This window comes from Mauremys mutica, chromosome 1 (assembly GCF_020497125.1).
Source record: "Mauremys mutica isolate MM-2020 ecotype Southern chromosome 1, ASM2049712v1, whole genome shotgun sequence".
Lineage (NCBI taxonomy): Eukaryota > Metazoa > Chordata > Testudines > Geoemydidae > Mauremys > Mauremys mutica.
The window spans coordinates 77,209,764-77,223,672 of record NC_059072.1 but is presented as its reverse complement, the minus strand read 5'-3'; the positions used below and the strand labels follow the sequence as shown (position 1 = coordinate 77,223,672).

The 13,909-nt window shown below is 45.0% G+C and overlaps 2 protein-coding genes across 9 annotated transcripts in view; one reads left to right on the top strand and one right to left on the bottom strand.

The window, feature by feature from the left end:
* LRRIQ1 (leucine rich repeats and IQ motif containing 1) overlaps nucleotides 1–3,183 on the bottom strand; it is a 165,157-nt gene extending 161,974 nt beyond the window's left edge. For all 7 annotated transcript variants that reach the window (XM_044980054.1, XM_044980049.1, XM_044980039.1 and 4 more), the window contains exon 1: nucleotides 3,049–3,183. The gene's annotated coding sequence lies outside the window, so the exon portion shown is untranslated. The remainder of the gene's footprint in view (nucleotides 1–3,048) is intronic.
* A 1,428-nt stretch (nucleotides 3,184–4,611) lies between these two features.
* The window catches only part of TSPAN19 (tetraspanin 19), a 30,337-nt gene continuing 21,039 nt past the window's right edge, over nucleotides 4,612–13,909 (top strand). For both annotated transcript variants that reach the window (XM_045001093.1, XM_045001094.1), the window contains exons 1-5: nucleotides 4,612–5,044; nucleotides 5,693–5,789; nucleotides 6,469–6,565; nucleotides 6,659–6,731; nucleotides 8,339–8,469. In XM_045001093.1, coding sequence (XP_044857028.1) covers nucleotides 6,500–6,565; nucleotides 6,659–6,731; nucleotides 8,339–8,469 — 270 coding nt within the window. In that variant the 5' untranslated portion in view covers nucleotides 4,612–5,044; nucleotides 5,693–5,789; nucleotides 6,469–6,499. The remainder of the gene's footprint in view (nucleotides 5,045–5,692; nucleotides 5,790–6,468; nucleotides 6,566–6,658; nucleotides 6,732–8,338; nucleotides 8,470–13,909) is intronic.

The following is a 13,909-nucleotide window of genomic DNA, read 5'->3' as shown; positions in this document are numbered from 1 at the left end:
TCAAGGGTGCAGGCTCCTGGCGGTGCTTTCTTCAAGCGGCTCCCAGAAGTAGTGGCATGTCTCTTCTCCTATATGGAGGCGCAGCCAGGTGGCTCTGCATGCTGCCCCGTCCACAGGCACCATCCCTGCAGCTCCCATTGGCCATGGTGCCCAGCCAATGGGAGCTGCAGGGGTGGCACTTGGGGAAGGGGCAGCATGCAGAGCAGAGCCCCCAGCTGCTTCTAAATGTAGGAGCCAGAGTGGGGCCATGCCGCTGCTTCTGGGAGCCATGTGGAGCACCCCCCCCCCGATCCTGCTCCCCAGTTGGAGCGCCAGACCGGGCAAGCCCCAGACCCCACTCCCCAGGGGGAGCTCGAGAGCTGGATTAAAATGGCTGGCAGGCAGGATACAACTGGCGGGCCGTAGTTTGTTTAGAGTATGGGCAGTGTACATAGATCTCTATTTTTTAATAAAGAGAAAAGGAACTGCACAAGTTTATCCCAACTACACACTTTACTCTGTAACAGGCATGAAGAAAAGCAGTACAACACATGGAAAGGTTTGCTTAATAGTTTGAGACAAGAAAAGCATCCCAGAACAGTCTATTCCTGTGGATTCTGCAGATGCTGCTGTAACACACACGCCTCCTGGGTGTGGTGCTCTGTCCCATCTAGTGGCACCAAGACCACTTAGAAAGAGATTAATGAGTCTGCTACAGTCTTTGGGTACGTCTACACTACCCGCCGGATCGGCGGGTAGCGATCGGTTTATCGGGGATCGATATATCGCGTCTCATCTAGACGCGATATATCGATCCCCGAACGCGCTTATATCGATTCCGGAACTCCACCACCGCGAACGGCGGTGGCGGCGTCGATATGGAGAGCCCCGGAGATCGATCCCGCGCCGTGAGGACGGGTAAGTTATCGATATAAGATACTTCGACTTCAGCTACGTTATTCACGTAGCTGAAGTTGCGTATCTTATATCGATTTTTCCCCTTAGTGTAGACCAGCCCTTAGCTAACAAGCACATGGCTTTTAATTCATGGGGTAGAGGATCATGTATTCAGCCCGAGGTCCCAAATTCAATCCCGCCTGCTGACGAGCGGTGTCTGTCAGTGTTACAGTGCCACCTAGGATACACAAAAAAACATGCCAACCCTATACCCTTTCCTATTGGTACTATTAAGCATAAACATCAATAATCAGTATTAATATGCCTTTCATCTGCATACTGCACACTAGTTTAGATATGAAAGCTAAGATAGGTACTGCTCAAGAAGTGCACAATGAAAAGGCACAGCAGGTACAATATAGCACACTTTGGGAGTTGAGGTTTTGGGACAAAGAGTTGATTTAGGTATAAAGGTCTTTTTAAGGTGAGGAGGAGCTTGGTGTCCTTGGGCCATTCTGATTCAATTTTTATTTAAAATTTGTGTATGTCTAGAATGTTTCTGATAAGTTCAGTGTATAATAATACACACACAAAATCTGCTTCACGCAGATACAGTCACGTGCAGCAAAATCCTTCTTCTCTCGACTTCATCAACGCAACTGCAGCGCTAATCATGACCACAGGTAATATTATCATGTTGCCAACTCTCATTAAAGTCTCAGGAGCTATATACTATTTGATTTTTTTTTCTGCCAGACCCAAGCTGCTGGGCAGGCTCCAGAAGCTCAGCCTTCACTTAAAGACAAAAAGTATCGGAGGGGTAGCTGTGTTAGTCTGGATCTGTAATAAGTGACAAAGAGTCCTGTGGCACCTTATAGACCGGGGTAGGCAACCTATGGCACGTGTGCCAAAGGCAGCACGCAAGCTGATTTTCAGTGGCACTCACACTGCCCTGGTCCAGGCCACCAGTCTGGGAGGCTCTACATTTTAATTAAATTTTAAATGAAGCTTCTTAAACATTTTTAAAACCTTACTTACTTTACATACAACAATAGTTTAGTTATATATTATAGACTTATGGAAAGAGACCTTCTAAAAATGTTAAAATGTATTACTGGCACACGAAACCTTAAATCAGAGTGAATAAATGACAACTCAGCACACCACTTCTGAAAGGTTGCCGACCCCTGTTATAGACTAACAGAAGTATTGGAGCATAAGCTTTCTTCACACACAAAAACTTATGCTCCAGTTAGTCTACAAGCTGCCACAGGACTCTTTGTTGCTTTTTAAAGACAAAAAGTGTCTCGCTCTCATGATTGCAGAGAAAAGATTGAGTATAAAGAGCCACAAGGCTCAGGACCAAGGAGGCAAATTCAAACAACAGCCAAGTTATTACATTAAAAAATATCCGGGGGTTCAAGGCAGGTGCTGGCAAAACAGCCCCAAGCGGGAGAGGGGGGGTGAGACTCCCACGGCACCAGGCCAGGCTCTTAGCCTCAGGGCCGCCCAGAGGATTCCGGGGGCCCAGGGTCTTCGGCAGCGGGGGGCCCTTCCATTCCAGGACCCGCCGCCAAAGTGCCCCAAAGACCCGCGGCGGGAGCCCCCCGCCGCCGAATTACCGCCGAAGTGGGACCCGCCGCCGAAGCGCAGCCCGGTCTTCGGTGGTAATTCGGTGGCGGGGGGCCCCCGCCGCGGGTCTGCGGGGCACTTCGGCGGCGGGTCCCGGAACGGACAACAGTTTGCCGGGCACCCCGGAGCGAGTGAGGGACCCCGCTCCAGGGGCCCTGAAAAACTCTGGTGGGGGCCCCCGTGGGGCTCGGGGCCTGGGGCAAATTGCCCCTCTTGCCCCCCCCTCTCTGGGCGGCCCTGCTTAGCCTGAGGAAGAACAAACTCCCCCAGCCCAGCCCCCAGGTGCCCGCCCGGCTCGCGTTCTCTCGAGGTCCCGCCCAGGACTACAGCTCCCAGAATGCAACAAGAAACGGCCCTCGCAGACCCTACAGCTCCCGGGCTACAAAGTGCGGCCCAACCAAGCCCCGGTGCATGCTGGGAGTGATAGTTCCCTCTACTTCCCATCCCCGGGGGCCCAGCCGCAGCCCCCAAGATCTCGCCGAACAGTCCCCGTGGGTTGGATGGAGCTGGTCGCCACCCGCGGTGGTGTCAGGCCCCTACCCGGGCCGCGGCCCCTGGAGACGCCCCGTCGCCCCGATCACGCAGCTCCGGGTCACGCAGAGCTCTTTGCAAACCCTCCAGCTGCGCACGCCGCGGTGTTAAACAGGAAGCGTAACCATGGCACCGGCAGACTGGGGGCAGGGCAAGGCCTGTGCTACGGCAAGCCGGAAGGGACTGACCTAGTGAGCAGCGTTCGCTTTGCATTCCAGCCGGGGGAGAGGAAGTGAAGGAAGAAAGGGAGAGAGAAACGTGGTTGCAGGCTCAGGAGAAACCTTCCATCACCAGCCCCGCTGGGCTCCCGTTAGCAGCTCCCCCCTTCCCCATCCAGCTTGAATGTTATTTCAACCCCCCATTATTTTTTCAAACCCCCATTATCTTCTTACACTGACTGGCCTGTGGCATGGGAAATAGTGTTCCCAACCCTAGGCCTTCACAAATCGAGTAGTCAGCCCCCCACCGCCCCAAATCATGAGCTTGGTTTAGCAATCACGAGAATTTTTTATAAATAATTAAAGTTGAGTTTGTTAGTTTTTGTCTTCTGGGTTGTGAGCCCTTTAGCATCGTGTTTCTAAGCTAAGCTTTTCTCTGCACCTATAGCTAGAAACATGCTTTAAAAAGAATGTTGTGATTTTCAAGTAATCATCTGATTCCAGGAGCTGGTATCTTGAGGAAAAAAATAGTGAAATTTGCACTAAAATTGGATGGGATATCAGTGCTGAAAGTATTTACAAAGCTTGTCCTTTTGAAATCCATCCTCTGTCTCCCAGCAGTCTGTAATAATATGTAACAATGTTATTCAAATCCAGGATTGCCAACGTTCTAATCACAGAAAATCGAACACCTTGCCCTGATCCTTCCCGAGGTCCCGCCCCAGCTCATTCCACCCCCCTCCCTCCATCGCTCGCTCTCCCCCATGCTCACTCACTTTCATGGGGCTGGGACATGGCCCGTTGGTCGTGGTTTCCGGCCAATGGGAGCTGCGGAGCCGGAACTCAGGGCGGTGAAGCCGCAGGGACTTGGCTGCTGCTTCTGGGAGCCATGCGGAGCCAGGGCAGTTAAGGAGCCTGCCTTGGCCCTGGGCCCCCGCTGCACTGCCGACCAGACTTTTAATGGCCCCATTGGTGGTGCCGACGGGAGCCACCAGGGTCCCTTTTTGACCGGGCATTCTGGTCGAAAACTGAGTGCCTGGCAACCCCATCTAAACCCATTTTAAAAGTTCTTTCATGAAGTGTTGTTATAGTCATGTTGGTCCCAGAATATGGGAGAGACAAGATGGGAGAGGTAATATCTTTTATTGGACAACTTGTGTTGTTGACAGAAACATAAGCTTACCCGAAGAAGAGCTCTGTGTAAGCCTGAAAGCTTGTCTCTTTCACCAACAGAAGTTGGTCTAGTAAAAGATATTATCTCTGCCACCTTAAAAGTTGTCGTTTAAGAGAAAATTAGATCCTTTAAAAATTCCTCGGGGGCAGAACTGATTCAGTGATATTTATCTTCCAGTACATGTTAGGCCTGAGCTACACTTAACATTTAGGTCAACATAACTACGTTGCTCAGGGGTGTGAAAAATGCCAACCTCACCACAAGTGTAGACATTAAGCTAGGCTGATGGAAGACTGCTTCTGTCAACCTAGCTACTATTGCTTAGAATGTAGTGTTCCTACACTGATGGAAAAGGTCCTGCATCAGTGTACAGTATGTCAGCACTACAGGGTTTTGCTGGCATAGCTACAGCACTGTAGCTATGCTGGTGTAGTCCCTGTAGTGTAGACATGGCCTTAATCATTGTGCTCATGGCGATTAAAGCAAATAACTTATTGCAGCACTGAAAGGAATGAAACTTCTATAGAGTTTTGTACATAGTTGTCTTCTGTAACAAGGAAGTAAAATATTATCAACAAAAGAATTAGTAAACATACTTGAGATGCAGTGAAGAAACGAACTTATGCCACTATACGGTAGTGCTCCATAGATGAGAGTGAAATATTCAGCACTGGTAAGGATTTTTTTATTTGTTTTGGAGTTGTATTTTAATAGGACAACTACATTACATGCTTCCGTGGGAATAACACTATTTTTACCTTTTATACAATCGAACAGTTAGACAAAGACTGAAAATTTGTGCATAAACAGTATTAATAACGAAACATTGAAGTGCAAGCACTATTGTTCCAAAGATTTCTGACTATTTCATGTACAAGTTGGTCAGGTAATGTATCCATTAGTATTGTTTTGCTGAGAATATGCTGCAGGTACAGCGTTTCATTAAATTCTAGGTGTGAAAAACTCTGGGATGAGATTTAATTCGCTCTGACTACATAGTGCATCATTTTAAGAATGATGGAATCTACTCCAGGGGAAGTGGAGCAACAGTTATCCAATACGGTTCATAAATTGTACATGGTTTTGTAATATAGAATCAACACATCAAAAAGCAGCAGTTTTAAGAAGCTTATACTTTTTATCATTCTAGTGTTTAGCAAGTAAAAATTCCTAATGCAAAGAACAAGAATGTTGACAAGTAAAGCAAAAACAAATTGTGTTTTGATTATGTTTGGTCTGTACAGTAAACTGTCTATTGGATACAATTATTTGAAAATATTGAAGTTGAATCTATCCTGGTAAATCTCCTTCTATTTTGCAGAAACTAACTATTTTACTGTGGGAGACCGTCTTTCAAATCTTTCTCCCCCTCTGCGGAGAGCTCCGGAGGAATTGACCCTGGATCTCTAACATCCCAGGTGAGTGCTCTAACTATGTGGCTAAAAGTTATAAAGTAGGCAATAATACCACCTCTTCCTCTGGTCAGATTTTGAATGAGATCCAATATAGAAAGCGTGCTCAGTGATCACCTACCATATTAGGCCCCTTACAGACCTAGGTGACCAAATGCCTGTCTTCCCCTGGCTTGTGATTTGCTCTGGGGCTTAGGTGGGAGATAGGCCTCCAAACGACTAAAATGGGTAAGCGGTGCACATGCCTCTGGGTCTGAAACTTAGGCATCTAGGGAACTTTTACAGTGGAGTGTTAGGTGCTGAGTGAATTAAAGTGCCTACTGGGTTAGCAGCAGCCAAGCGGGAGCTTCACGATCACAATGGTGCTGTGTAAGTGTAAAGCTGGCACTATCATAACTGACATCTTTGATACACACACCTTCATCCCTCTTGCTCCAAAAAGTCTTTACAGATGTAGAAAGAAAAGACTGAAAAAGAAAATGTAAGACTGATCACAGCTATAAGGCAGCCATGACGTGTCAGCCATCTTGGCACCTCTGATGATGCTGCCACTTTGTAACTCAAAATAGCAGTTTTAAATATTTACTCTTATAGAACTGTACTCAGACATATACTCAATGAGTTACTTATCTCATTGATTATATTGAATAAATTATTTATGTTGAATGAATAATTATATTTGCAGAAGCCATTAAAAACTCAGAAAAAGAAAGGGAATGGAACCAAGAGAGAAAATATTAATCCTAAAATACTTTCTAAGCATCTTTAATGGAATTTTCTTGGTAAGAATCTTGATTCATTTTTAACAAGTTAAATAACTTGGTAAATATTATTCAGTAACTGTCTTAATTTAAAAAAAATCTTATCATTTCCAGGTTTTAGGTCTTATGCTTATGATGTTCAGTGTGTGGCTTCTAATTGACAGAAACAATTTATTCACTGTTTTATGTGAGTATCAATAGATATTTTTTCTGCATTCCATGACTAGGAAAACATACAAAACCTAACAACAGAAATTATTATAGGATTTCTTCACAAGATGGCAGTATTGGATTAAAATGCAATGTATTAACTTTGCTGTAATTTATGTTGTCCCTCATTGGACAAATCTATTACCAAAGTGGGAGGAGGAAATCCGTAGCATAGACCCTTAGAACAGCAATTGAAGAGGTATTCTTCCATCAACCTAGTAGTGTCTATACCAGAGCTTAGGTCAGCTTAACTACATCTCTCAGGAGTGTGTATGTAGCCGACATAGCTAGGTCAACCTAAATTTTAGGTATAGACCAAGCCTGAGCCCCTGTCCCACCTTTAATCATAGGAAAGATCTTCAAGGGTTCACAAGCTATTTCCTATGTAGACTGGGAGGAGAGCAACCACCTCCACAAAGGCTGAATGTGGGGGAAGGGGCCAACTACATTGTCCCAGACATCAGCACTGAGGTGATTTGAAGGTCACCGAACCACTCCAAAAACCTTTCTTGTAGACATGGAAGAAGGGAAGGAAAGAGTTCACCTTAGATGGCTCCCCCCATGTCAGCCTTTGGGGCAGAGAGTGGTCTAAATGGTTACCCCCAGAGATCTAAGTTAGGGAGGAGGAAAGCAAGCTGCCCCTGAAAAGCATTATGTGACCTTGTGGTCTACTCGTCGGTGGATTGGCACAGCTAGGCAGAGTTCCCAGAATAATTACACGAGAACAAGCTCAGTTAAAGAACAAAACCACATCTCTTTATTCCTGCAATGGAGTATAGAGGCAGCTCCCCTTCTGCTGCTGGCATTGCTGGCACCAACCATTTTGCCTTCTCCCCACAGACAGGAAGCACATCCCCACACTCCTGAAGTCCCTCTCAGAATTACTTCTTGAGACAGGGATCCTTCCCACCTGTGAGGAGTCACACCTTTAAGAGCTGTCTGTGTGTCAAGGAACCACAACTCATCTAGCCAGTACAGTAACTCTGACACAAGCCATTGAAGATGTAGTGGGGTGGGGGGTGGAATCACAACCATCTTCTCATGTCCATAAAGATGGTAAAATATAAATGGAAGCCTGGTTCTGGCCCTCCAATTAAGGAGGACTGGGACTGTGCCCAAAGAGTTTGTGAATCTAGCATGAATTTTGAGTGCACAAAAAACCTATAGGTAGGTGAATGTCTGGTTTCATTATGAACTGTTCACACAACTTATATACAGTATATCCTTGTTTACATCTGATGTACTGCTGGACAACTCTGGGTGTCCTAGAATGCCTTGTACTATGGTTTCAGACTGAACTCACACAAATGGATCTACTTTCTATGTGAATATATACCTCCTCTGAACAATACTAGGAGTTAGCAAAATATCAGGAGGAAAGCAGATCTCTGTCTCTTTAGCCAGATCTAGCAGTGCAGGTAATAACTTCATTTGGTGACTTCACTAATTCTGTCTGTTCAACAATGGCTTTAAAAAAGTTGGTACAATGAATTTTTAAAAATGAAGAAGTTTTAATGGCAGAGGTTTTGTAAGTGGAAGTTACCAAGAAAAAAAATCACATTTTATAAATTTATTTTGTTTCAGCCTTCACAGGTGAGAACCACTTGGTAGCATACATTTCTTATATGTTGCTTGTAGTTGGATCCATCATTGTTTTTATTTCATTCTTGGGATTCCTAGGAATCTTTGAAGAAATCAGATGGTTACTAATTCTGGTAAGTACAGTCTTGTAAAATGCTCCAGATTTAAGATGTTAATTTGCAAAGCACAGTCAATGAACGTACTACAGGAACAGAGTGTCCCAATATTATTATTTATTTTCTGCCAACTGCCTGTGTCACGTGTGAAGCTCTGAAGCAATAGATAAGGAAAGTGAATATAAGATGAGAGATCATGATGTGAGGAGCTGTGTGGCATAAGAGAAGACATCGCCAGATGAGAATAAACTGCAGCAAATTGCTTTTATCAAATCACAAAACTAGTGAGCATTAAGCATATGGGTTTAAAAATGTCAGAACACTGCAAATTTTATCCATTAGGTACATTTGCATCATTAGTTTATTATCAGTAAGCTCTTTTTGGGAGAAAAATGCCTCTAGCCCCTGAAGCAATTTGTAAAACTCCTTTATAGTTTCAGACTATAAAGATTGCTTCCTGCAAAGACCCACTTACAGCAACACCTTGTAGAATTACAATATGCTGTACATCTTGCCACCCTTTTAACACTATAGGTTCATCTTGCAGTCAGTTTAGCTACCAGGCCAGATTATTTTACTGGGTTATTTGTATAACTCTTCTGCCAGGTGGATTGAGCAGCAACCAGGACTAGGTTCAATATGTAGGGGTTCCTTTTCAACAATACAACACAGAACCAACTCGAGCTCCCACCCAGTAGCATGGGGAAATTACACATCACCCCTGGGCGCCTCTGAGAGGTAATACCTGCTCACTCGCAAGCACAGAGTGTAGAAAAGAAACTTTTAATTAAAGGAGGAAAGTCACCTGACATGAATTAGGGAGAATGCCACAAGCGGGATTCATAATCATAAAACTGTGAGCAGAGTGCATGGGGCAGTGCCTTCCACCTCATGTTCTTGAGTCCGACAACCAAAAGTTCCTTTTCTGTGCCCCTCTCTGCTCCCTTACCATACCTCACTCACAGTGATTGTCCTTGGTCAGAGAGGACTCAGGGTTCAGGGGCACATCTGTGTGATTTCACCTCCCACTTAGAGGAGAAGGAACCTTGCTGGCGCCGCCAGCTGAGCACTTGCTTTGGCTGGCTGCCCCACCAGCTGCTGCTTTTTGCCGCCTGACCACCCCACCAACCAGGGATCCTTGCTGCCTCGCCAGCTGCTCATTGCTTCTCCAGCCTCTCATTCTGCTCACCGCCTCACTTGTTCACCGGCCAACTGTCAGCCACCTTCTGCTGCACCTGTCCTGCTGTGACCGCTGCACATCAGTCTCTTAGTAATTTTCAGTTCTTTTCAGGCTGGGCAGACACACTGCCCCATCTCAAGTGATTTCAGCTCTCAGTGATTTTTAGCTATTTAGCAGGCTGGGCAGAAACACAATCCCACCACAACTGATTTCAGCTCTGATTCAGCATTTAAAATAACAAAAAGGCTCCTAATGAAGCCTATGTAGCTCTTTCTTTGAACAGTGGGGAGGAACAGGTTAAACCAGTCTGGGGCCTCCTAGGGAGGGGTCTGACATTTGAGCCCCTGGCTTAATGAGGTCCTTTCATCTGAGGGTGACCCCCTTATTTGGGACAGGTTAAGCACAATCCTGCTTCTCTGTATTCGTACAATAATGCCAACAACATTGGTAACAGTATTTCACTACCCCTGCATTCAATACTAAAGTGATTTGTAACCCAACACCAGCCAAAGTTGATTATTTTGAGCAACACCGCTCTGTCTGCTGGGTATTTATGCAGAGTAGGTATGTTCATGTAAATACAGTTTGCTCCAGAAGTCTCTCCCCATCCCAGCTAGCTGTCAGAGGAGAATTCATTCAGTTCATTTAGACCCTTACATTTGGTTGACTTTAATTTATTACTTGATGCTGTCTTCAGTTGTAAATTGGCAGTGCTATTGCATGTGCTCTTGGAACTGTTCAAAAAAAATGTCTCTGTCCCTCAGACAAAACCTCAACAGGACAATCAAATTTCACTCTAAACCAAGGGTTCTCAAACTTCATTGGACCGGGACCCCCTTTTGACAACAAAAATTACTACACGACACCAGGAGGGAGGACCGAAGCCTGAGCCTGCCCAAGCCCTGCCACCCCGGGCAGGGGCACCAAAGCCTGAGCCCTGCTGCCCTGGGCAAATGGGGGCAAAGCTAAATGGAAGCTGAAGCTTAATGGAAGCTAAAGCTCAGTCTTTGGCTTTAGCCCTGGGCCGCAGCAAGTCTAAAGCCAGCCCTGGCGACCCCATTAAAACAGGGTCATGACCCACTTTGGGGTCCTGACTCACAGTTTGAGAGCTAGTGCTCTAAACCATTGCTCCTCCGGCTGACAATAGTGTGCCTGCCCAGCAAGCTGTGGTGCTCTGTGGAGTCAGCTCTCCTTAGTGCAGTGCTTCGATGGATGAGATGAAGCACTTGTGTGCTGCACAGCAGACTCCACAGGGCAGGCTTACAGTTTAGCAGGAACGAGCTCAGCAGAGATAGCATTGCTTACTTTATTGCCTTTCTGAAAGTGAAGACTAGCAAGCACAGGAAGAGAAGGAGTAATTGAAATATTTACCATCCTATACAGCAGTGGTCCCCAAACTGTTGTGCATGCCCTTCAGGGGGGGTACATGGCGGGGCCCAGGCCGAGCCCCCATGGGGGGCAGGGAGAGAGTGCCATCCAGCCCAGCTCTGCCCCCAGCCACAGCTCCACTTGGCCCCCTGCTCAACCCCAGCTCAGCACCAGCTGCAGCTCTGATCTGTCCCCAGGCCAGCTCCAGCCCCAGAGGCAGCTCCACTGTTCCTGTTGCTCCACTGCCAGCCCAGCTCTGTCCTCTGACAGATTCCATTACTGGTAAGGAGGAGTGGGGCATAAGAGGAAAAGTTCGGGCACCTTTGCCATACAACATGCATTCAGGAGATGGGTGATTAGAAGGGCAATTCCCACTACAGCTAATTAGTTAGAGCCTGTTTCTCCATTGCCTTGGACCCGATGTAGTCATTCAGATATTTGAAAAATGAATGTAAACTGATATTGCTGATGTGAATGGAGAATTCAGATTTGGAAAGTGTAAATACAATGGTGCAAAGTACAGGGCAGTGGAGAATTAAACACTACCCCCACTCCACCCCCTTTGCCCCCCAGGATAAAAGTATCTTACCAGGTATAACCAGAATTCCAGCCTCGGAGTGGTTTCTTCCACATCTGTCAGCTACTTCAAGTCTCTGCTTTTCAGGCTGGTCAAAATTCTGTCCCTCTAAGGAAATGGTTTGCAATGTTTTTTCATTTGCAGACCCCTAAAAATTTCAACTGGAGGTGTGAACCCCTTTGGAAATCTTAGACATAGTCTGTGGACCCCAGGGGTCTGCAGACCACAGGTTGAAAACCACTGTTCTATGGTAACAACAACCTTTTGCGGATCCCTTAGACATAGTCTGTGGACGCCCAGGGGTCCGTGGACCTCTCTTTTAAGGATGCTGACGCCCTTTGAATCAGAAGAGCATTCCTGACTCACTAGCAGTGTGTGCCATCTGCCAAGCTTCCTTGCTTAAGGGCCTTTCCTTGACAGGCTGACATTCACAACTTTAGCGGTAGACCTAAGAAATACTAAATCAGCTGGTCTAACAGACAGAAAAAAACAGCTGGAGGTAAAAAGGAAAAAAAAAACAAGGCCTCAGATACAAAATTACTAACACTACACTTTTAGCACTGCAACATGCAATTGCTTTGTGAACTTTAAGAACCTTAAACCCTATGACCTGCATTATACAGATCAGACTAGATGATCACAATAGTCCCTTTTAGGTTTATAATCTACAAATTGGCTATATTTTCAACCCATCTTTGCACAGAAGCAGAAGTGCATACAAGGGCTTATTTCAAATTATAGTAATTTATGGATGTTGTAATGATGATAGAATCTAAGAAGGAGCCTTTGCTTTTTCTGTAGCTTCACGTTAGAGAAAGGAAGCAGGTAATGCAGTGAAACAATAGAGAGTCTAGCAAGGACTATACAGCAGACCTCTGTGCATATATTGTAGCCTGTCAGAACTTCAAAATAAATGCCCTACTAAGAAGGTGGTTGGACTTGATTAATGGGTCTTGAGCCTGGTCTATGTACATACACCAAAGATTTTGGGGAAATAAGGAACTTTACTCCCTATGTGAGCTACTTATATTGCAGAACACAGCAACAGCCCCAGCACTGCCGCTTCCCCTCTGATGCTATTCAGAGGAGATTGGGTGGGAAAAAGGCAGAACTTTGACACTGACCTCTTTGATGTGCCGGCCAGTACAGCTGAGATAGTGAGGGAAGGCAAGTAAACTGTGTCAAGAAAAGAGTTGGAGCAGCTGACTTTACTTATGGAGCAAGGAGAGACCAAATTGTGACTCAGGGCTTTCTACATGGTGAGTTAGCGTGTAGCCATTCCGTGTGTGAATCTATAGCACACTGCTTTGTCATGCACTAACATCCATGTGATCACTGCTAGAACTAGTGTTTTAATCTGGACTAACTTTAGGTTGTGATTCTGGGTTGAAGTTCAAGGCTGAATCAGGACTAAGGTTACAGTTCAGATTCGACAACACCAAAGTCTGGAGTGCAGGTCTCAAAATCCGTTAATCCAAAACTAAAAAAAAATAATAATAAAAAAAATTAATACAATATAATCTGTTCTCATGGGATTCCCACCAATTTGAGCTGAAATACCAACAACTGTTCCCATAAGCTTTCACCTATATCAAACTGGAATCAGAAAATAAGCCCCTTCCACTTTTAGATCCAAAACTATAGGGGCAGGCCGACCAATAGCTGGAGATTTGAAAATGAATCTTTTTAACTCAAAAGGTTTGAACATTCAAGGTTCTGGTTTTGATCTTTTGTTAATTAGTATTACAGTGTAATCAGTGCCCAGTCAGGGATTCGGAACCCATTGTGCTAGGCACTGCACACAAACATAGCCTCAAAATGCTTACAATCTAAGTTCGATTTTCATGGGGAGGGGGAGTTGGTTTTGTTTTAATTTATTTATAAAGCTCTCCCTCCCAACAAGATGCTCTGGATGCTGTGAAGATAATATAATGCAGTAATATATCCCTCCTTTTCAAATGTGGATGTACATTCTGATTATTTATATTTCATTCTAAAAATTCTTGAAGTTTTAAACAGCAATGATATGGATTTGGTCAAATTCAGACTGAAATGGTGTTTTCTCTATTTTCTATGAGTGTTCTGTTGACTTTAAGCAGGCTACAAAAATATAACATAGTCATTTATAGACTGTCTTGGTGAATTATATATATATAATCTTGGACAAATTCATTTTGATATCAACTATTTCAGATCAGGATAAAATAGGGGAAAATTTGTTTTTATGTCTAGGTATGTTAACTAAACAGTAAACTAAGTTTTCATTTTTTAACCATTTCTTTGCTGGATTTTCACAGGACAATATACAGGCTTATAGCAACAGCATAATGCAC